This window comes from Malus domestica, chromosome 01, assembly GCF_042453785.1.
Source record: "Malus domestica chromosome 01, GDT2T_hap1".
In the NCBI taxonomy this organism is placed as follows: Eukaryota; Viridiplantae; Streptophyta; class Magnoliopsida; order Rosales; family Rosaceae; genus Malus; species Malus domestica.
The window spans coordinates 30,966,773-30,987,914 of record NC_091661.1 but is presented as its reverse complement, the minus strand read 5'-3'; the positions used below and the strand labels follow the sequence as shown (position 1 = coordinate 30,987,914).

General features: G+C 41.5%; 4 protein-coding genes across 5 annotated transcripts; 1 reads left to right on the top strand and 3 right to left on the bottom strand.

Moving 5' to 3' along the window:
- Positions 1 to 1,131: 1,131 nt before the first annotated feature.
- Positions 1,132 to 3,322, top strand: LOC103443707 (pentatricopeptide repeat-containing protein At3g49240, mitochondrial-like). The gene has a single exon (XM_029104441.2). It carries the CDS (start codon positions 1,205 to 1,207, stop codon positions 3,158 to 3,160), a length of 1,956 nt encoding a protein of 651 aa, XP_028960274.1. The 5' UTR covers positions 1,132 to 1,204; the 3' UTR covers positions 3,161 to 3,322.
- On the bottom strand, positions 3,296 to 6,111 carry LOC103443714 (E3 ubiquitin-protein ligase SINAT5). The gene is made up of 3 exons (XM_008382606.4): positions 5,358 to 6,111; positions 4,113 to 4,499; positions 3,296 to 3,821 (listed from the first exon to the last, which is right to left on the bottom strand). The coding sequence occupies exons 1-3, from the start codon at positions 5,607 to 5,609 to the stop codon at positions 3,459 to 3,461; spliced, it is 1,002 nt and encodes a 333-aa protein (XP_008380828.1). The 5' UTR covers positions 5,610 to 6,111; the 3' UTR covers positions 3,296 to 3,458.
- Positions 6,112 to 8,303: 2,192 nt separating this feature from the next.
- Positions 8,304 to 13,318, bottom strand: LOC103443696 (CLP protease regulatory subunit CLPX1, mitochondrial). Its single transcript, XM_008382590.4, has 15 exons — positions 12,509 to 13,318; positions 12,346 to 12,407; positions 12,013 to 12,113; positions 11,682 to 11,761; positions 11,329 to 11,379; positions 10,838 to 10,912; positions 10,675 to 10,752; positions 10,399 to 10,455; positions 10,084 to 10,154; positions 9,866 to 9,965; positions 9,650 to 9,754; positions 9,252 to 9,314; positions 8,967 to 9,089; positions 8,723 to 8,878; positions 8,304 to 8,631 (listed from the first exon to the last, which is right to left on the bottom strand). The coding sequence occupies exons 1-15, from the start codon at positions 13,073 to 13,075 to the stop codon at positions 8,557 to 8,559; spliced, it is 1,764 nt and encodes a 587-aa protein (XP_008380812.2). The 5' UTR covers positions 13,076 to 13,318; the 3' UTR covers positions 8,304 to 8,556.
- Positions 13,319 to 14,085: 767 nt separating this feature from the next.
- LOC103443682 (lysine-specific demethylase JMJ26-like) lies at positions 14,086 to 20,936 on the bottom strand. 2 transcript variants are annotated; one of them, XM_008382575.4, is made up of 13 exons: positions 18,340 to 20,936; positions 18,022 to 18,137; positions 17,780 to 17,879; positions 17,549 to 17,681; positions 17,379 to 17,442; positions 16,318 to 17,089; positions 15,908 to 16,234; positions 15,450 to 15,794; positions 15,290 to 15,362; positions 15,112 to 15,197; positions 14,871 to 14,990; positions 14,518 to 14,588; positions 14,086 to 14,406 (listed from the first exon to the last, which is right to left on the bottom strand). In XM_008382575.4, the coding sequence occupies exons 1-13, from the start codon at positions 20,641 to 20,643 to the stop codon at positions 14,358 to 14,360; spliced, it is 4,560 nt and encodes a 1,519-aa protein (XP_008380797.2). In that variant the 5' UTR covers positions 20,644 to 20,936; the 3' UTR covers positions 14,086 to 14,357. The 2 variants fall into 2 exon arrangements, with proteins under 2 accessions (XP_008380797.2, XP_070676736.1); XM_070820635.1 differs by having other exon boundaries at positions 14,086 to 14,322.
- Between the last annotated feature and the right edge of the window lie 206 nt (positions 20,937 to 21,142).

The following is a 21,142-nucleotide window of genomic DNA, read 5'->3' as shown; positions in this document are numbered from 1 at the left end:
CATTTTTGCTTTCCTCACCCAAAAATCTGAGTGGGGGCGGATGCCATCCCTAGGCCTTATGTAGCTCTGTCCACGCAGCTTGGGGGTGGGGTGGGTGTGTTGTGGGGGGGGGGGGATCGAAACCCATCTAAAACCTGGGGGTGGGGTGGGTGTGCTCGGGGGGGGGGGAGGGATCGAAACCCATCTAAAAAGTAAAAGCTTATTTAAGTTGTACTCTTAATAATGATATTGAAATTAGGCTCGATATAGCTAATCTTAATGTGTACCTTACTTAAATTTTCATTAGTGTGTCACAAAACAAAAAGTACGTCAGAAATCCATGTCGTTATTTAAACCCAACTTGACTAACCCGTTAGCTGCAAAATTACGTTTTCTATGAACATATGCTGCAAATTGCAACTCTAGTTCTCTTTGATCAAACTTCTGCACTCTTAGACAAGACCATAGAAAGGATGATTACAGCTAGGAGAACCATGAATGAGAAAGACCACCAAAGCAGAATCAGCCTCCATAATAAGATGAGAGAAATTTCTAGCTTTAGCTATCTCAACCCATAAAACAAAACCCAAAGCTTAGCATGGAAACTTCTCCAACTTCTTTTTTAACAATAAACCAATGATCTAGTTACCATACCAATCTATAATTAATCCTCCACTTCCAGTCACCCTGTTACAATTATCATCTTTCAGTTCTGACCTAAAATTAGGTCAAATTATTGGAGTAATTCAAAAAAATAAAATGATTAAGGTCGTATTGACATGGTATTTGATTTGACAAAAAACTTACTAACTAGTTAGCGGTGGAGAAGAGATCCTCTCCGGATCTCTTCCACCAAGGCCATCGGATCAAGTGATCCGGGTCTTTAAAATTTCATCTAACGGCCCACCTGTTTTGACCCCTTAAAAGCTATAATGATTTTTGACCGTTTGATGAAATTTCAAAGGCCTGGATCACTTGATCCGATGGCCTTGGTGAAAGAGATCCGGAGAGGATCTCTTCTCTTAGCGGTGGAGGTTAAATGAATGGGCCTACTGATAAAAAATGAGAGCATAGAACCTAATGGGCCTATGACAAACTCTAAGTTGAAGGCCCAATTTTTACCACAAAATCGAGTTGATCAAAATTCAGTGAAATCCCTTTGTTCCATTTCAGGTTTTCTAAACCCCCTCAGAACCCCAAATCTCTGAAACTCTGAACCAAATCAATGGCTCTCTCCAAACCCACCTTCCTTACCCACCTCAAAACCCTAGCAAAGCCCCCAATTCGCCGCCGTTTAGCGCCACCCTCTTTCATCTCCCTCCGTTTTCTCTCCTTCGCCACCCCCGAAGAAGCCGCCGCCGAACGACGCCAGCGCAAGCGCCGCCTCCGCCTCGAACCCCCTCTCTCCTCCCTCCACCGCAACCAGCAGCAACAACAGCAACAGTCCCCAAAACCCCAAATAAACCCTAACGCCCCCAAGCTCCCTGAACCCGTTTCGGCCCTCTCCGGCAACCGCCTCAACCTCCACAACCGCATTCTCACCCTCGTCCGCCAGAATGATCTCGAGGAGGCTGCTCTCTACACCCGCCACTCCATCTACTCCAACTGCCGACCCACCATTTTCACCGTCAACGCCGTGCTCACTGCTCAGCTCCGTCAGTCCAAGTACTCCGACCTCCTCACCCTCCACCGTTTCATCACTCAGGCCGGCGTTGCCCCCAATATCATCACTCACAATCTCATCTTCCAGACTTATATGGATTGTCGCAAGCCCGATACCGCCATGGAACACTACAAGCAGCTGATCAATGACGCCCCCTTCAACCCTTCCCCCACCACTTATCGGATTTTGATCAAAGGGTTGGTGGATAACAATAAATTGGACAGGGCTATGGAGCTCAAGGAGGAAATTGATGTCAAGGGTTTCGTGCCGGACCCGGTTGTTTACCATTACTTGATGCAGGGATGTGTGAAGAATTCGGATTCGGATGGGGTTTTCAAGCTTTATGAGGAGTTGAAGGAGAAGTTGGGAGGGGCTGTGGAAGATGGGGTTGTGTATGGGAGCTTGATGAAGGGGTATTTCATGAGGGAGATGGAGAAGGAGGCCATGGATTGTTATGAGGAGGCTGTGGGAGAGAGTTCCAAGGTGAAGATGAGCGCCGTGGCTTATAATTCTGTTTTGGATGCCTTGAGCAAGAATGGCAAGTTTGACGAGGCATTGAGATTGTTTGATAGGATGATCCAGGAGCATAACCCGCCGAAGCGTTTGGCTGTGAATTTGGGAAGCTTCAATGTGATGGCGAACGGGTATTGCGCAGAGGGGAGGTTTAAGGATGCCATTGAGGTTTTCAGGAAGATGGGAGACTATAGGTGTAGTCCGGACGCATTGTCATTCAATAATTTGATTGACCAATTGTGCAAGAATGGGATGCTGAGTGAAGCTGAAGAGCTTTATGGAGAAATGCCCGACAAGGGAGTGAATCCAGATGAGTTTACATACGTTTTGTTGATGGATACTTGTTTCGAGGAGAATAGGCCCGCTGATGCAGCTGAGTACTTCAGAAAAATGGTTGATGCCAAGCTGAGGCCGAATTTGGCGGTTTATAATAAGTTGGCTGATGGATTGGTTAAGGTAGGAAAAATTGACGAGGCTAAATCGTTTTTCGATTTGATGGTGAAGAAGCTCAAGATGGACATTCCAAGCTATCAGTTTATAATGAAGACGTTGAGTGATGCTGGTAAACTCGATGAGGTGCTTAATGTGGTAGATACAATGCTGGATGACGATGGGGTTGAATTCGATGAGGAGGTGCAGGAGTTTGTTAAAGGGTTGCTGAGAAAGGATGGGAGAGAGGACGAAGTGGGGAAGCTTATGGAGGAGAAAGAAAGGCAGAAGGCTGAAGTTAAGGCTAAGGAGCTCGAGGCAGCAGAAGCGGCAAAGAGAAGTGCAAGAGCTGCTGTCTCCTCCTTACTTCCATCCAAGTTGTTCGGGAATAAAGAACCTGAGGCAGGCTCTACAGAGGCCACTGAAAATGCAAGTGAAGCTGCCTCAGCGAGTGAAGCTGCCTCAGCGAGTGAAGCTGCACAGACTGGTCAGGAGGAACGTAGCGGAGAAGAAGGCCAAGGCTCAGCTGAGATAGAGTCCAAAAGTGACGGCGCAACTGAGCAGGTATCGGTTTGAATTTGGGTAACTGGTGAAAATTTGTGATAGATCGTTTTTCTCAGTTGGAATTAGTGGGTTTATGGCATTGAGGCTTATTGGAATTGTCTTGATTCAAAAGCATGCTAGTTGTATTGTTACCAAGCAAATTGAAAATGAAGAAAACGCCTGCGTATTATACAATTTTATTAAAGCTGAAAACTTCCCAAACTCAAGAAACCGGGTTCGTTACAACGTACCAGGAAGAAGCTGGCACAGGTACAACAACACACGACAGTGTCTCAAGTAACAAACATTAAAGTTTTCAAAATCATTTGTCTTAGCTACACAGGTTTGGTATGCACACCCCAGAATCTTGATTTTGCTGTTCCTTCCATATCCTCCCGGTAACTCTCAGCTTCAGCTCCTTCCTGTCGCCTCCGGAGAAGAACAGAGCCATGTTTCGTTGGATAATGAGACCATCGTGGCTATCCCTGACCTTCCGGTGGCTATCACGGACACTTCGTGGTGTCCCCTCCCATATGAGTTTCCTGCCATTCGCTCCAACCTCTAAGCTGTAGCTGTAATTCCGGGCCTCATTCTCGTCGCCCATAAAACGTAGGAATGCCATATAAACAGGAGCCATGCCGAGCTGGAAGGCTTCAAAATGTAGGCAGAAGTATTGACCAAAACAATGGAAGACCTGACAGGAAAAGCAGACAATTCAGGTATAAGCACATTGAGAATGAAGCCTAGCTTGCAGGCAGTCCCGATTGGCGGGATGGAACACGGTTGATTTAACCACATCCTCTAACATGCTACTTACAGAAAACAGAAAACGCGATCAACTGCATGCAACCCTTAACATTAGGAGCAAATTTAACTTGATTGTTCCATTCTCGATAGAGCAGTAATCATCGCCAAAGGCGTTAGAGGGACAAACAATAGACAAACCACAGAAATTTGCATTATAGTTAAATTCCATGCCACTTACTGTTAGCATCCATGTGGCGTTCTCTACTTCCCGCGGATTTGACTTCACATAACGATGGTTGAATGTGCATCCTGTGTGCATGTCCACCTTGTGATCATCCCTTAGATGGGCAACCAGGAAAGGGATGTCTCCAACAACAGAGCACTCCGATCCAGCATAAGGGCAATTGTACGGTCTGAAGTTGCACACCGATTCATGCTTTAGTTTGCTGTAGTACGGGAATATCTCTGGGCATCCCAAGGCGTAATACTTGCAGGGTAACTCAAGTGACTCGGCCACCTTCTCCAGCGCTAAACACCTAATATCTCCAAGCTCCTGTCTACAAGTGGGGCAGCGATTGTGTACCCTCGATTTACAAGTGGAACAGAGTGTGTGGCCATTGTGGCACTGCAGATAAGCAAATTTTATATCAGAAAAGGAGATCAGTTCATCAGAATTACAATAACCATCATGATATTAGAGAAATCAATACAGTATCCATCTTTCAATAACAAGAAAACTTTCCGCACGACGCACCAAACTCACGTCAATGCAAAACTACGGTTCAGACCAACGGAAATAAGCATATGCATGCCAAGGAGGTCTTGGGAAAAAAAGTTCCAGCTACTTAAAATGGTAAATTGTGCATCCTCAGTAAGGAACCCGTGTTTCATTGGACCGCAACAACAGTTAATGTACTATAGTTTTCACAAGAACAACCAGAAGTGATTGAAACTACAACCAGAAGTGATTGAAACTACAACCAGAAGTGATTGAAAGTTTCAATGGTGCCCGGAACACACCCTTCTTGCAGAGTCAGGAGCTTGTATTTGACAAAGTTGACTAACTTTTACATTCTTAGTAAGAACATTCCATGACTCCAAATACTAAATCAGCAGCACCTGGATCATCTACCTGGATCATCTATCTGAATCATCCGCGGACCCAAAAGATCCGTAATCTAGTTATCATCGCTCGTTCATACAATCAAACCCCAGTCGGCTTTCAGTAGAACCATATATCATCTATCCAAAATCCTAAAGCCAAACTCGACCCAAAGCCTAGTTCCACAAATCGAATCAAAAAGACCAATTTCCAACAGAAGAAAACCACAAATACATCAAATTAATCAATTCATTCAAAAGCCCAAGTTTCCATTTGCACTCAATAAACAGAAATGCAAGCAACAAAATTACCAATACCCAAACAAAACCCCAATTCAATAAAATTAAAACCAAATGCAGGAAAAATAGAGAGAAAAATGACCTGATGGATTGGCGGGTACATGGAATTGGTGCAGACGGGGCATTCGAGCAGCTCGTGGACGCTGGTGGCGGGAGCAATGGCGGTGGGCCCGTTGATGGTGGCGTTGGTGGTGACATTGCTTCTGGGCTTGGAAAATTCATGGTGGTGCTGATGAGGATGAGGATGCGGGTGCAGAGTGTTGTGGTGGGGATGGATCTCGTCCTCATCGAGTCCATCTGAGGACGACACACACTCGATGCTTTCCAAGTCCATCGCTCTTCCCCTCGAACACCCCCAAAAGATCGAAGTTTTCACCAAACCCAATTGAAAAAATGGAAACTTATCCAAAACCCACTAATCAAAATCCCGAAGCGAACCCATAAATCGAAGGACCGATTGCTCGGAGCTGCTGGGTTTCTCTCGGACCTTCCTTCTTCCCTATTATTTTCCGGGAAATTTTCAGAGAGTGGAAGAAAAAGGAGGGAGCGAAGGAGGGGGAAGATGGATTGATGGGATTCCAACCCCCTCTTCTGTGAAAAAAAGGTTCTTTCTTTCCTTCTCCGCTCCCTCTCTCTCTCTCTTCGTCTGAGTGAGGAGAGAGAAAAAGAGAGGGACAAGGGTGGCCGTTGATTCGAAAAGTAATTGAGAGTGGGATTGAAATCGGACGGCTATTGTGGATTGAGTTAATTATTTAATCCGCTTTATTGTCCTAAGCCAAAAAGTTTCAGGACAATTCGTTTACGATTTGATTAGAGAATGTCGTAGTGCCGCACATACGTCATTACCGGTTTGGTTCTACGCTTTATACCACACACGTAAAACGTGGAATTTTTTTTCTTTTCCAATTTTTTCTGATTCTTATTGATGTTGTATAACGATCCAAATCGCTTATTTTCTAGTTCTAGGCGTTTTCTTTTTTAGACTAGATTATCGTTCCACTTATCTTCAAACATGGATTCATTATCGAAAAAGATGCACCGCACTCCAGACCAAACAGTACCTGCCAAAGAAAAGTGAAGTAAGAATACTTTCCTCTTTTCTCTCCTTGTGAGAGTCCTTCCCTTTGTTTGAGGGTGCTTCTCACCATATGGTGTGAGTGATTTCCCAATCGTGTTTTTGTTTGGTACCGCCGATCCTAGCTGCAGGTGGGATCGGTGGGTGGTTTTTGGTTTTTGTTTTTTCTTTCTTCTCCCCTTCCATTTGCTTATGGTTCTTCTAATTTTCCTCTCTGGCCTTTCCAATTCCTCAACCCCGGTGGGTATCCCTTTTCATGGCCCTTCCTTGCAAGGCCGGTCCAGAGATTATTATTTTCATGGCCCTCACTTCATATAAAAAAATTATTTGTTTTCACACGTAAGACATCGATAAAATTATATTTAGAAAAAGCACTTCAAACTCAATAATTTAGAAACACATAATAACTAATTTATTTTGTATCGAGAGAGGGAAACCAAGAAACTTCGAGCCTACAAGTAGATAGATTATGAGTTTCGTTTTCCATCTGAACTTTTAAAGTGTTTTTATATAAATCTTGAGGTATTTTTTCTTATTTACTAATCTCGTCAATATAAGACTAAAAAAATAATAATGTTTTCGAGTCCTTAAGGATATGTATAAGTAATGAATGACCACTAAGTTAAACCTTTTGATGACATGTAATATTATTTGCAAATTTGGTCAAAAAATTTAGTCTACACGTTATTCTTTGTTGAAGATTAGACTTGAATTGGAACAGATGTTTAAAAATAGCAACTCATATAACTACGAGCTAGTAAATAAATTAACAACCAAACAAAAATTTGTAAAAATTGAAAAAAATAGACATGCACATAGCATTTCGAACTTATGACCTCTCATTAATTTTAAACAACAAAAATCATTGCTTCTAATTAAACTTCTTGATCATTTAGCCAAATTTTATAAATTTATACAATTATGAAAAGAAATTTGTAAAAATTGGAATGTAAATAAGCACCCATGGTGTTTTGAACCTAATACCTTCTCATTTCATTAATTTTAAACAACAAAACCACCCATTTTGGTTAAATTTCTTAGTCACTAAACCAAATTTTATAATTTTATACTCTTATAAAAACATATATAAATATATCACCCTAATAATTTTGGTGCCCCCAACTTTTTTAGGCCCCGGACAGTCGCCCTGCCCTCACTGAGCCTGAGGCGGCCCTGCTTCCTTGCTTCGTTTTTCCATGTTTTATGTTGAGTTCGTGTGTAGAGTTCCGGTGTTGTATCCGACTCGGGTGTCTCCCACACCACCACGGTCTCCTTGTTGTCCACCGTTTCCGGCAGTGTTGCTCGGGAATTTCCCAGAGCTTTTTTCCGATGGTTGGCTTCTCTCTCGCCAACTATCTCTTGTTGATGGCTATGTGCAAGTGGTGCCTGTGGAGGTGATGATCTATGGTGGAAGGTAGATCGGACGGCTGGCTGATTCTCGGATCGGCGGTGGAGAACACAGTGGGTGGTTCTTGGCAGTTCGTTTTTGTTTAGGCTTCACTATTGTTGGGCTCTTTTTCTGTGTTTTCTTTGTTTTCTTTGTTTTTAAGTCCGTTCTTTGTTTGTTTCTAGGAATAATTTGGACCTTTGTTTGGTTTGTAAGTGTGTGTTTGTTTTAATAAAAGTTCCTCGTTGGCGATCCTTTTGGATCCCACTTACCCAAAAAGAAAACAATACCCGCCAAAGATTGAACTCGACTCAAGAGATGGAGATCTAAAGGTGCGATAAAGTCTTCGGTGGATGAGTCTCTCGATATTGATCTTTCAAAACCAATTATGTGAAAAATAATCTAAATATAGAACAAAAAGATTCCTATCACTCCTCTAATTTAAATCCGAAAATAACATAATTTTTTTATCATTGTCTGTTTAGCATCCTCAAGTTCTATTTCTGATTAAAAGTTATTTGTATATTTCCAAGGTTCTGGGTAAAGCAGAAAGTCAAGCTCACAAATTTCTACCGAGAAGCAAAGCATCCTGCTGCTGAACAGGGCTGAACCAAAACCCTTGTGAGAAATATACAACGTGTTGTATCAAAACAACAACAACAACAACCAAGCCTTATCCCGCTAAGTGGGATCGGCTACATAATGCTTTGTATCATTAAAAAAAATTATACATTACGCTTATCTGATTTATTAAATTAATGTTTATTATGTACAAGATTGGGATTTGGGGACACAAATAAGGTCCAACAAAAGCCAAGTTTACATGCTAGCAACAACGGAAGAAAGCTCTGTTTCCGCCTCCGGCTCTCCATCGGAACCCTCCGTGGTTGCAATCTGCTAGACGAGAATACGGCGTCAGCAGATAAAAACATGAGGGTGGTAAACTGAAAGCAGGATGTTATTGACGAATACGAGAAATACGCACCTCTGCATCCTTCGCCTTATTCTGCGAATGATAGCGATCCAATGCACCCTTGCCATAAAGGATTTTAGCTCCACAACCCTTGCCGTCCAATCCAACGGCTTCTTCATCAATTACAACTGCGTCTATTATGTCATCGCCTGTTCTAACTTCAGGAATCTGCAAAAGATACCTAGAGAATTAAATCATCTCTGACATATCAGATGACTCGCAAAGATGCAAAAGATTCAAGGAGAAGTGGGAGTACCTCATACATGGCATCCATCAATATATTTTCTAAAATTGCTCGTAGGCCACGAGCCCCGGTGTTTTTTGATATTGCCTTTCTAGCAATTAATCTCAAGGCACTTTCTGTGAAATGCAGTTTGACCTGAGAGAAGTGAAGCATAAACGATTTAGCTAAAAACCAATTGTGTCTCGAACCATGGAAGTGAGAGAATTGCAACAACGGACTATGTAAGTAGGACATAACAAGCAAAGATTTCAATAGAAGTGCACAAAACCAGCACGTTGATGGATAAGAATTACTTACTCCATTCATTCGGAACATCTTCTTGTATTGCTTCCCGAGGGCATTTTTTGGTTCTGTCAAGACCTACAAAACATATTTGCTGGTAAGAAACGCATGGGACAGTACATTTAACAAATAACGTTAAAAAAAAAATCCAAACAAGAAAAACAATACTTGTAAAAGCTTTGAGCACGACAAGAATAAGTAGACCACCATGTTGATTAAAATTAACATATTTCCTCTCAAAGGGGAAAAAAAATTTCAAATTACTGGACGGATCAGTAAGGACTTATTCAAAAGCTTAGTAATGAATAATTAGCCATCAATCCATAAAGACTTTCTGAGATTAAAAATGGTCGAGTAAATGACATAGATGCCTGAGCTGTTTCTACAGAAACAAAAAGAATGCAATGTATTACCTCAACCAATTGATTTTCGGTTAGTGCTGACAAGCTGACAAGGATGGGAAACCGGCCAACAAATTCTGGTATCAACCCATATCGTATAAGATCACTACTTTCAACCTGACAACAAAACCAGTTCTCACATATTTATAAATTTCTAAAGAAGAGATAAAAATAGAAGGAAGGTTATATAAACTGCTACTTGTTGATTCAAAACTGATGGGAACTTACAATCTCCAATAAGGATGATGTAACAGCAGCATCTGTAACCCCGCCGGTCCTCATATTTGCCCTAACAGGGGCACCAAACCCAATAGAGGAATCTTGGCGTCTGTAGGACCAGAAAAAGCCGAAGAAGTACATTAGAGAGAGAGAGAGAGAGAGAGAGAGAGAGAGAGAGGGACAAAACCAGAAGATTATATAATTTCAGTGTTGGGGTATAGAAGTACCTTTCTGAGATTGTCTTCTCTAAGTCAATAAAGGCACCCCCACATATGAAGAGAATATCCTTTGTGTCAATCTGCGAAGAAACATGGGGGAAAAAGAGTAAAATTACAAACTGATTTTCAATGATCTACCCAACCGAAAATCAGTCAACCATAATACACCAAGATATTTTCTAGGCTGAGCACTAGTTAAATCATAAAGAATAGAAGAATAGGCTTATTTTATGATTATGATCAATATGTAATTGTATCCATAAGATAATGCAGTTTAATATAATGTGTAGATAACTCGACATATATCTTCAGCTACCGATATACCTGAATGTTTTCACCTCTAGGGTGCTTTCGAGCTCCCTTCTCAGGAACATTGACAACCTAGATCATAAGAAATCCACAGATCAGAATACAACGAATTAAACCCATATAGGTTAAAATCGTTGATATGAATCCAAGTCATAAATGAGACATCTATGACAGCGTACAAGAATATCCTGACATGGGCCTTGAGGCCCTTGACACAGCCTTAACCAACATGCCATCTCCACAATGCCCGCTAGCATTAGTACTAACAAAGTATGTAAAATGTGCACTTACGGTCCCTTCCAGCATCTTAAGTAAAGCCTGTTGAACACCCTCTCCAGATACATCCCTACTAATATTTAGGCTCTCAGCCTGCAAAATAGAAGCAGAGGTCGGTACACATAAAAGAGTTGAAAGCTTCTTCCACAAAGAGAGAAAGATGAACATAAAAACACACCTTTTTGGTAATCTTGTCAACTTCATCAATATAAACAATTCCCTGCTGTGCAGCTGTTACATTATAATCGGCAACCTGGCATTGAATACAGAAGCACATAGATGAACTTGGGATTACTAAGCACTATAAGCATATAAGTGCACGTTTCAAGAAAATTTTCACGATAAGTGGGAACTCGGTAAGTAATGATAACAAAGGTTTATGGCAAAAATACAACTTTCAAATTTCCCCGCAGAATTATGGCATAAAGCAATTAAAACAGGTTTGCTCTTCTTATAGACTTAAATATAAGATAAGAATGAAACCATAAGCATAAAAGATGTTTCAATAATAGGATTCTTGTTGCCAATTCCAAAATTAATCACAAGAAGCAGAAAACAATTAACAATGCGATGCACATGTAGCACCAAAGGGAGCCCTTGCTATTGAGCATCGACTATCAACACACGAATTCAGACGGACAAAAATAAAATATGTTCAAGAAAATTTACCGTAAGGAGTTTGTATAAAATTGATTCCACATCTTCCCCTACATATCCTGCCTGCAAGTAACAACATTGTGTCATGACTACCACAATGACAAGAACAATGCCATTGCAATCCATATTAATCTCTTACAGTTCTCATTACATAGCAATAGAAATTTGGAAAATAACCTAAATAATAAACCATGCATGTACGATGAATATTCTGGGGACCATGATGGCCAGTGTTTTAAAAAAACATCCAAGGTTGATCCTTGCCTAGAGCATAGTGACTCCAAATTTAATGGTAAAGGAAAAACCACTTTCTATTACAAATGGACTCCAATTACAAAACAACAACGAAGAATAACAAAACTTACCTGAGTTAATGTTGTCGCATCTGCAATAACAAATGGAACATTCACAAACCGTGCCAAGGTTTTGGCGAGTAGTGTCTTCCCTGTCCTTGAAAGAGCATCAAAGAGAACAAATGAGACCAGTAACCAAAGCAACATACTAATGAAGACTTCAGTAGCAAACCATTAAAAGACATCCAAACAAGAAAGCATTAAAGACACAAATTTCCAGCTATAATGCAAATACATGCAACATCCATGACACTAAGACGCCCGTCAAATCCAAGCAGCAATTGAACAGTTTAACACATAATGAAAATGTACTTCGAAGTTTTCAAGGATAATTCTAAATTACCTGAGCCTGTTGGCCCCATTAAAAGAATGTTACTTTTTTCAAGCTCCACTCTATCGTCATCCATTGCATCTACTTTCCCGTTACTTGAATCTCCTGTGGACCTAATTTCCCAAGAAGCAGCATTTTAGAAGGTAGGAGTTAGCTTCAGTCAATCCAGTCGGGTTTTGAGTAGACACCAAAACTAAACTGAATTTCACTTTTCATAACTTATAGTTAAAGCTATGAGATATAATTAGTACAAATGCCTTCAATCTACGACGCGAGCCTCGAAATGATTCTTCTTCACATAAAACATAGACTCAAACAAGATATGTATATGGATATGGAGCTGACCACTTCTGCAGGGACTCATGATATATCCTCTTATAGTGATTGTAAACAGCAACAGATAGCACCTGCATAAAATATATATAAATTTTATAAGAATTGCAGAAACATAAACTTCTCCTATATGGAACTCCAAAAGGCAAACAAAAAAACCAAAGCAAAAACTCACCTTCTTGGCCTTCTCTTGCCCAATTACAAACGTGTCAAGCCCCTGACAAATTTCCTTCGGAGTAGGAAAATTATTCCCCAAATTGGAACCACCCCAATTCTCATCCTTCGAATTCGAATCGAAACCACCTCCGGAACCAGGGCTCGGACCGCCTCCACCGCCTCCTCCACGAACCAAATTCGAGCCGGGAGCAGTCCGAACCACAATTCCATCACCGGACCACACCTCCGGCGGGTCCCCCTGAGACGACACAACAGTGTTACACCTGCTGCTGCTCAATTTCCGTCCCCAATTCTTATCACTATTCTTGCTAACTCTCTGGGAAGCTCGCGGGTGATTGAAAATCTGCGAACCCTTTTCAACAAAGTTGCCGCCGGGCAACACCGGCTTGAAGGAAGTGAAGTGGTAGGGAGTGTTCATGAACAAGTCGTCGCTTTTGGTGCGGTGGGCATGGTGAGAGCTGGCCACCCTGCCGGCGTGCATGTAGTTGAAGACAAAGTACCTGAATTGTGAGACGGCGGACGACGCCGTGTCTCTGGAGGGCTTGGATCTGAGCGCCGCGGCCATTGGGGGCGTGAGGAATTTTCCGGGAAAATGAAGGAAAACGAGGGAAAATTAGGATCGAAACATGGATTTTTGGGTGAAAAATGAAAACTTGGTGAGGGGTTTGGGAAATTTGGGGTTGAATTCAACTGGGTTTATCTAAGATTTTGGGAAGTGTGTGTATGGTGCTGGAATTTTGATGGTGGAGTTGAAAATTGAAATTCGGAAGAAGAGTACAAAGGAAAGCAGAGATATTTGAGCTCGATTGTTGCATTAACTTGCAAGAAAGACAATGGAAATATATGAATTTACATAACAGGGCTTGAGGTTTGATCGATTTTCTATTTCACCACGTCTCGTTTGAAGACATCTGCAAGGATAAAAATGTCATTTAACTTGATCAAAATTATATCGCTATTTAATCTTATGTGTTTTGAGATGAGTCCGAACTTAGAGCAACTCAGTAGTCAGTACTCATCTTTTTTTTTTTTTACTGGATTAAATAGTTAATTGTTAGGGGAAAGAAAATCAATAAAAATCGAATTTCTACTATAATGCATAAGCATGATTACTTTATGTCACTGCCATAAAAAATCATAGAACAACTCTTTTACTCATTTTCCAAGAAACTATTTAGAAATGAACAACATCAACCCATACTCATATACTATCTTCAACCGAAGGGTTGAACGTAGCTCCAACAATAATTTATTAATTTTAACTTTAAATTTATTAATTAATTTAATTAACGTACCATTGGACGTTTTCAAACCTAATCATTCAATCATTCAACTGGACTCCAAAAAGGCCAAGGAGAGGCTACATTTGACCAAACGACGCCCTTTAGACAAATAATAATTATAGGCTTTTAACCAGCCACCAATTAGAGAGGAATTTTTGGATAACGCAGACGATTTTTTAGCTTTTAGACCTTTAACCCTCTTCAAGATTGCCTAAACTTGTGAATTATCAAGAAAGTGACAAATGAACACATCAAAATAGGGGCTTATTTACGAAAGAAGGGTGGACTGCCGTGACGCGAGCTACTCCCCTTTTTTGAAAAAAGGGGCTTATTTACGAAGAAATCTAAACATTATCATTTACATCTTTACATGAAATAGTCACAATGCAAGCTATGAAGGCGAAAGATCACTTCTCTACGAGCAAAGCTTTCATAATCCTCAACTCTACAACGTTAAACCGACATCTCCGACCGGCACTTTCAATCGGAATGGCTGCTCCTCCTAAGCTCCCACGCTCCGTTTAATGAACTGCAGGGTTAAACCGATATCTCCGACCGGCACTTTCAATCGGAATGGCTGCTCCTCCTAAGCTCCCACGCTCCGTTTAATGAACTGCAGGGTCCCCGAAAACAATCAGAATCCGTGAACAGAAAACAAGAACTTTCATCATGAGACTGTTATTTTTCGGCATTGGATGATGAGCTTCAGAGAAAGATCACTCACTCATTTTTTGACATCAGATTTTTGGCTTCATTTATAGCATCGCTCGCCGCGAATAGCGCCATCTTCTTCACCTGAAAACAGCAAAATCGTTAAGCGCAAGAGACAACTCCAGGCATGCCGCATTCTGGCATTGTATCGTATACATTCTACGGAGACAATATAAGATTAAGCCCGTAGCATTTTCGCTGTGCAGGTATAATTCTTTGCTAACGTATAGAAATATAGATACGAAAATCATATAATCGTAGTGCTGCCTGCATGCAAAACTAATAGTTCAACCTATTATGATCAGATTATTCGGGATGCAAAACCACCTAACGATGAGCTCCAGGACCAATCCAAATTAACACTACCTCCAATTTATCTTCCTTGGATCTATGCTTTTCCGGAAGCAAGCGAAACTCCTCTGTTAGTCGGATGCATTCTTGAATATTTTCGGGGGAAACAAAATCGAGGGCCACTTTAATGCATGACTGAGAGAAGAGAAAATGAAGACAGTGTCAAACTTGATACATTACACGAATACTGATAATCTAGCGCTGCTAAAGAAAGTAAGTCGTGATAAATTGGCATATCAATGGGAGGAAATCTCACCTTCCTATTTCTCACTTGATGTGGGCATCCAGCAGGAATGAAAACAGCCTCGCCGAGGTGTTGCTCAAATGTCCAAGGCTCAACATCTGAAAGTAATTCACATTCATGGTTAATAACTCGTCAAGCAAGAATTACTCGGTTAACAAGAATGACTACCTAAATGCACGCAACTCCTTACCAAACTCTTCCTTCAACTTCTTTTTATGCTTCTCATTAAGATAAAGAGTCTGGTCGTGAATAGGATGAATAACCTGAAGCAAATTCAAGTGCAGCACATCAACTTAGAAACGACTTAATTCAAAGTAATATTTGCAAATGGGATAAGCCATGATACGTACAGAATTCACGGGGGAATTACTGATGTGGTAGAATTCTTTGTGATGCTTCTGTAGGTACTCTTTTAACTTGGGTACATCTTGGCGACGGAAAATGTCCCACACAGCACCTCCATATACAACCTCTGAAGTATCATTACTTCGAGCATTTCTAGTTGGAATTGAACTGGACTCCAGGGCATTGACAAACTTCATGTCTTCTGTCAAATTAGAAGGCTCAAGATATTCGTTACATGAATTCCTTTCAATTATTTCATTTTCAGCTTCATATTGCTTCTGTAATTGGTTGATGATTTTCCGCTGTCGTGGAGGAATCTTTACTTCCGTTGTGTGTGTCAGCACATTAACCTAAACAGAAATTGTGAAAACGGTTGAAGTAGCAGTGGAATTGCATAGAAAAATGAGAACGATACGCAACAATAGCTAATAAAGAATAAATCCAAAATTGATTAATTGTGTACCGCATCAGAAATGTCACAGTGCAGTTTTGTTACTGAATCACCTCTACCAAGCTCCTCCATTGTTCCATAAGCGATGTACGTCTTTGGTCCCAAGTCTGGCTTTAAGGCAACAGGAAGCTTAGTCGCAAGATTTAGAACACCCGATTTGGGATGGGTATAGTCACAAAATGGAAGCATGGCAATACATTCAGCAAAATGCCTTGGTAAACACTCGTCAAAGGAATTTGATGCGGGCCAATCCTTCAGCTTCAACATCTCTGGCCACCCAGTACTATACTTACGGCCCTCTATATAGCCCTTAAAGAACTGAAAAATATTAATCTCAACCTGCAGTGCCAAATTGAAAGACGGTTAAACAAATATAGGGGAGATGAAATTCGCATTCAACATGTTGAAAGTTCACCGCGTACCTCACACCAATCAAGGCAATCAATGGCTTTGACCCTGACAGCCTCCTCTTTCAATACTTTTTTCGCCCCAATAAAAGCCCTCCACATAACCATTGGTTCCCAGCTCAGGCCAGCAGCCTTTTTTAGTACATTCCTAACTACAACAGGTTCGCCTCTCGTCCAGTGTAACTGGAAATGCTCAATATCATTGTCCCCCAGATGAACAGAATTTGGGCAGTAGAGAAAGTTATCATGGGAGTGCTCCCTATAAGCCGCCTGCCTTACTTCAGAAGCTTTTACTCCATCTCCAGCAGAACTGATAGAATGGCACAAAGAACATCCTCGAGAAAAATCAATATCTGGTGCCTGATAATTGATAGTGAGGTACTCGGAACTCAAAATTAGTTTTTCAACCCAATTCGCTTCAAAGATACGTCTCAGTTCAAGTAACTGGGCACCACAACCTCCCCGTGCTTTCGGAGGACAAGGAATCCTACCATCAGCCTCCGCTATCCAATCAGGAAAATCAGATGACATATCAGTTGTGCACCCATTTAATGGTACAGCCATTTCGCTCTGCGATACATTCCCATTAGCAGGAATCTGGCCATTTGTGACTGTGCCTTTACCATATACTCTTTGAAAAGACTGCCGACAAGATGATTCTGCTTCACCACCTCCAGGCTGGCATCCTTCCCTTAGTTCCGAGCAACAAGTGAGACAGAGGTCGTAAGAACAATCAGGATTAGGGCAGCTTCTGTGGAAATTGACAATGGATGTGTTGCAATTGTCACTGTAGAATTTGTTCACGGTCACAAACTTGTACCATATGAATGAAACTAAAATACATTTGACTCAAATCGTAGGATATTCATGAACACCAGTACTTATTGGTAAGTAACCCCCCAGAAAACTATGTGATCAGTCAAGTCCAAACCTACCTAGTAAGATGGTAACAGAGTAACCATTTTATTTATCAACATAACCGATTATATTAATATACACTTATGAAATTGCTGAAAAAGTAACTTCATAGATAACCAGTATTTCAACTTCAATCATAAGGGCGAATGAGATGATACCAATACACTCGATCATCATCCTCTAGTATGGATCTCGTGAGGTCCTCCTCTGTCATCTGGACACCTATAAAAACAAGTAGGGAAAACCCATCCTTAAAACATTTCTGAACCATCAACCCAGCGTATAAAATGAGATTTAAAGAAAGAAAAAAAAAATCACATTACAATACCCTGCAAACAGCATTCCACATCTAATTCAGACTTCTGCTCCTGTTGGATATGCCGAAGGAGAGGAAGTGTCTTGCATAGCAAGTAAAGCAACTTTTGCAACTTAACATTTGCATTTGTTTCTTCATTCCCAGCCTGTAAAACAAGTACTTTGTTTGGTATAAAAAGGAAAAATTACTTTCCTAGGGCAGGAAGAAACGAAAAGAAGAAGAAAATCAAGGTAAGGCTCACACCACCACAACTAAATCCTCCTTGAGGCATATTCGGCAGTTGCAGTTACCACGACAATATGGACATGCAATCTCTATGTCCTGTTTTGTCTTGTCTGGGTACCTATTCATTTAAATGAGCACACCATCAGAAACATTTGATGAGACTCATTCATATCAGCGCTATAAAAGAACATTCATATTAATCGACAATTAACAGAAAAGTTTACGTTGCGACAACCAAATGATCATTGAATTGGAATTACCACTTTGCAAGGCATGCGTAGCAATAGCGTTTCCTTCTGCAGTTTAAACAAACGACGACACCTTTTCTGCCATTCTTCAAGCACTGGTGGCACATTAAACTCTCCTTTTTATCATCCTAAATGAAAAAAAAACTGTTAGAATGCATTGCAATAGACTATTTGAATTATTACTTGTAGAGATATATATTCTATATGTAGGGAAAAGACACATAGGATGTTTGTACAAAGAGAAGTGGCTTGTTCAAATGAGTAAACATGCTGATAAGCTTGTTCAGATAATTAATCAAGTTAGGAAATATTGAATGTAGGACAACTCACCGACATATCAGTAGATTTTCCCCTGTTAAACTCACTGGTAATCGGATGCTGGTTGTTGAACTTCCGGGGTCTCCCTCTAGGCCTCTTATGGCAATTGTTTTCTATATCATCAGAGTTTTTCAATTGCTCCACAGGGAAAGCAAAGTTCTTCCGGGGTCTCCCTCTAGGCCTCTTATGATAATGTTTTTCCATATGAGAGTTTTTCAATTGCTCCACCGGAAAACCAAAGTCCTCCTTCAAATCCTTTTCTTTCTGATGTTCTACCTCCAATACTGATGTTGAACTTTGATGCTGCAGTGCTGCAATCTTACTCCAAGCTTCAGCAATAAGAATTTGTCTCTTTTTCTTTGAACCCTTAGGTCGGCCACGCTTTTTCTCTGATCTCTCATCTCTACCATCAACTTTTTCAACGTTTTCCCCTTCCTGCCTTCGGTGTTTTCTAACAGCAGCATTTAGTCTCTTGGTTTTTGTACCCTTCGATCGACCATGCCTATCTTTTTGTTGGGAGTCCACATTTCCTCCTCCATTATTACCAGAGGCTTCCACAGGCATTCGCTTATCTTTCTCACCCAAAAGAATAGGCATCTCATTCTCCAAACCCTTCACGGAAGCATCTTCACCATTACCGTGATTGCCAACTACTATATCACCAGGCATTTCCTGAATTGGCTCACCTACAATATTTTTCTTCCTAGTCTTTGAACCCTTTGGCCGACCACGCTTCTTCTTCATCAGAACATCCTCAGAAGTGGCTCCACTTGGCAATCTCCCCATTTCTTCTCCAATAATGATCTCATCCTCCAGCCCTGTCGAACAGACAACCTCAATCTTACTATCATTACCAACATTTTTCTTCTTATTCTTTGAACCCTTAGGCCGACCACGCTTTGCCTTCAACCGCACAATCCCATCTCCAACTTCATAACCACTGCACACTTTAACTTCCATTTTCTCGCTTTGTTCACCCATGAGATCAAGCATTTCTTTCTTCAAACCGATAGGCGGAGCAGATATGTCAATGCCCTCGGCCCCTAATATTGACATGCCATAATTTTCCTCTCCTATAAGATTTTTCTTGGTCTTTGAACCCCTTGGTAGACGAACCTTTTTCTTTGGCTGAACGATCTCATTCCCAACTCCATTGCTGGTGGTGGCTATGGCAATCAATTCCTTAGTTTCGTCACCCACAACTGGCGCCAAAGCCTCAATTTTATCATTCACAATAGCCTTCTTTCTAATTTTGAAACCCTTTCGTCGAGCTTGCCTACTCTGTGGCTTCACAGTCCCTTCTCCACCCACATTTTCACCAGGCATACCCTCATTTTCATCATCTGCAAGGTTATTCTTTTTCTTGTTCTTGGACCCCTTCGGTCGACCTTGCCTGCTCTTTGGCCTCACAATCTCGCCTTCACCCACATTTTCTCCAGCAATTCCACTCGATTGCACAACACCCTCTTCAGCACCAACAACTTTCTTCTTGTTCTTTGATCCTTTCGGCCTCCCACGCCTCCCTTTTGACCCAACCCCCTCTTCTTTAGCATTTTTTCCAAGTTTATCTTCGCCACATTCACCTCGTCTCTCCACCATTCCACCTCCATTTCCAGACGCATTTCCACTCAAACAGCCCTGATCTCTTTCACCACCCCATATCGAACCACTCTCAGCGCCTAAAAGCCCGGCGGCTCCGCCTCTGACTCCACCACCAAACAGGCCTTGAATTCCCTCACCGGCATTTTCACAAGCATATAGATCACACCCAACAACTTGATTTCCCACACCACCGCCAAGTCCGCCACAAGAATGCTCACCACCCCAAAACCCAATGCCTCCACCGCCGCCGTCAAGACCCAAACCGCCAACGGGGTCCTTATTTCCAACAAACCCAAATCCAAAATTCTCGCAACCCAAAATCTTACCTCCATTTCCAGAACCAGCTCCGCCGAAGCCACCTCGAAATTCTTCAATTCCAAAACCTTGACCGCCAAATTTACATACATCTCCACCACCACCACCCCAAAAGCTCACACCTTCACCATCAATCCCAAGGCCGCCGCCACTCACTTCACCAAAAAGGCGCGCAATTTCATCCCCAACACTCAGCCCTCCGCCGTTTCCACCGCCAAACCACCCTTCAGCCACCTCCCCAGCAATTCCCAGATCCCCATTTCCCAAAATTTCACCACTTTCCTGCCTAATTCTCTTCTGCCTCTGTTCACCCCCTTCAGCTCCCCCGCCATTTCCACCATTCCCAACCTCCTCCTGAGCTTTCCTCTTCCTCTCCCCTTCTTCCACCACCTTCTCCATCCTCCTTTGACCGCTCACTCCTCAGCTGCAACCAGACATACCGCTTCAGCTCACAGAATTCCAAGTTCTTACAACAGGAAAATGATCAAACATCCAAAAAACCACCTTGGAAAAAGAAACGAAACTGCCTACTGTTTGTGTTTCTGTCACTCGTAATTACTATTGTTTTGGGACATTAAATGTTGTTGGGCCGAACAGACACCGAGAAGTCCATCGGCTTTCGAACTATCTTTTCTGGCTTTTTTTTTTTCAGTTGGAAGGGACAGACAACACCCATGTGTGACTTTGGGCGACGTCATTTTCATGGATGGGTGGTGGACCAGAGATTTTTTAGTGTGCCGCTAACACATTTTGTTACACCGAAATTTATGACACTTAAAGTACTCTATCATGTTCTCGACATACTAAAAAAAATTTCTCCGTTGAACCGTCTATGTGATCTTATTTTGCTGGCAAAAGGTGGAGAAATATGACTTGGGAAAATGATGTCAGTAATAAT

Excerpts from the sequence above, each read along its gene's own strand:
- LOC103443714 (XM_008382606.4), bottom strand. The coding sequence starts at position 5,609 with ATGGACTTGGAAAGCATCGAGTGTGTGTCGTCCTCAGATGGACTCGAT. Across the intron at positions 4,500-5,357 it reads TGTACCCGCCAATCCATCAG|TGCCACAATGGCCACACACT; the intron begins GTCATTTTTCTC and ends GCTTATCTGCAG. Across the intron at positions 3,822-4,112 it reads ACGCCACATGGATGCTAACA|GTCTTCCATTGTTTTGGTCA; the intron begins GTAAGTGGCATG and ends TTTTCCTGTCAG.
- LOC103443707 (XM_029104441.2), top strand. The coding sequence starts at position 1,205 with ATGGCTCTCTCCAAACCCACCTTCCTTACCCACCTCAAAACCCTAGCA.
- LOC103443682 (XM_008382575.4), bottom strand. The coding sequence starts at position 20,643 with ATGGAGAAGGTGGTGGAAGAAGGGGAGAGGAAGAGGAAAGCTCAGGAG. Across the intron at positions 17,443-17,548 it reads TGTGGAATGCTGTTTGCAGG|GTGTCCAGATGACAGAGGAG; the intron begins GTATTGTAATGT and ends TTGTTTTTATAG. Across the intron at positions 14,407-14,517 it reads AATCTGATGTCAAAAAATGA|TTCATTAAACGGAGCGTGGG; the intron begins GTGAGTGATCTT and ends GGGACCCTGCAG.
- LOC103443696 (XM_008382590.4), bottom strand. The coding sequence starts at position 13,075 with ATGGCCGCGGCGCTCAGATCCAAGCCCTCCAGAGACACGGCGTCGTCC. Across the intron at positions 12,408-12,508 it reads GGCAAGAGAAGGCCAAGAAG|GTGCTATCTGTTGCTGTTTA; the intron begins GTGAGTTTTTGC and ends TATTTTATGCAG. Across the intron at positions 10,913-11,328 it reads TTTTATACAAACTCCTTACG|GTTGCCGATTATAATGTAAC; the intron begins GTAAATTTTCTT and ends ATTCAATGCCAG.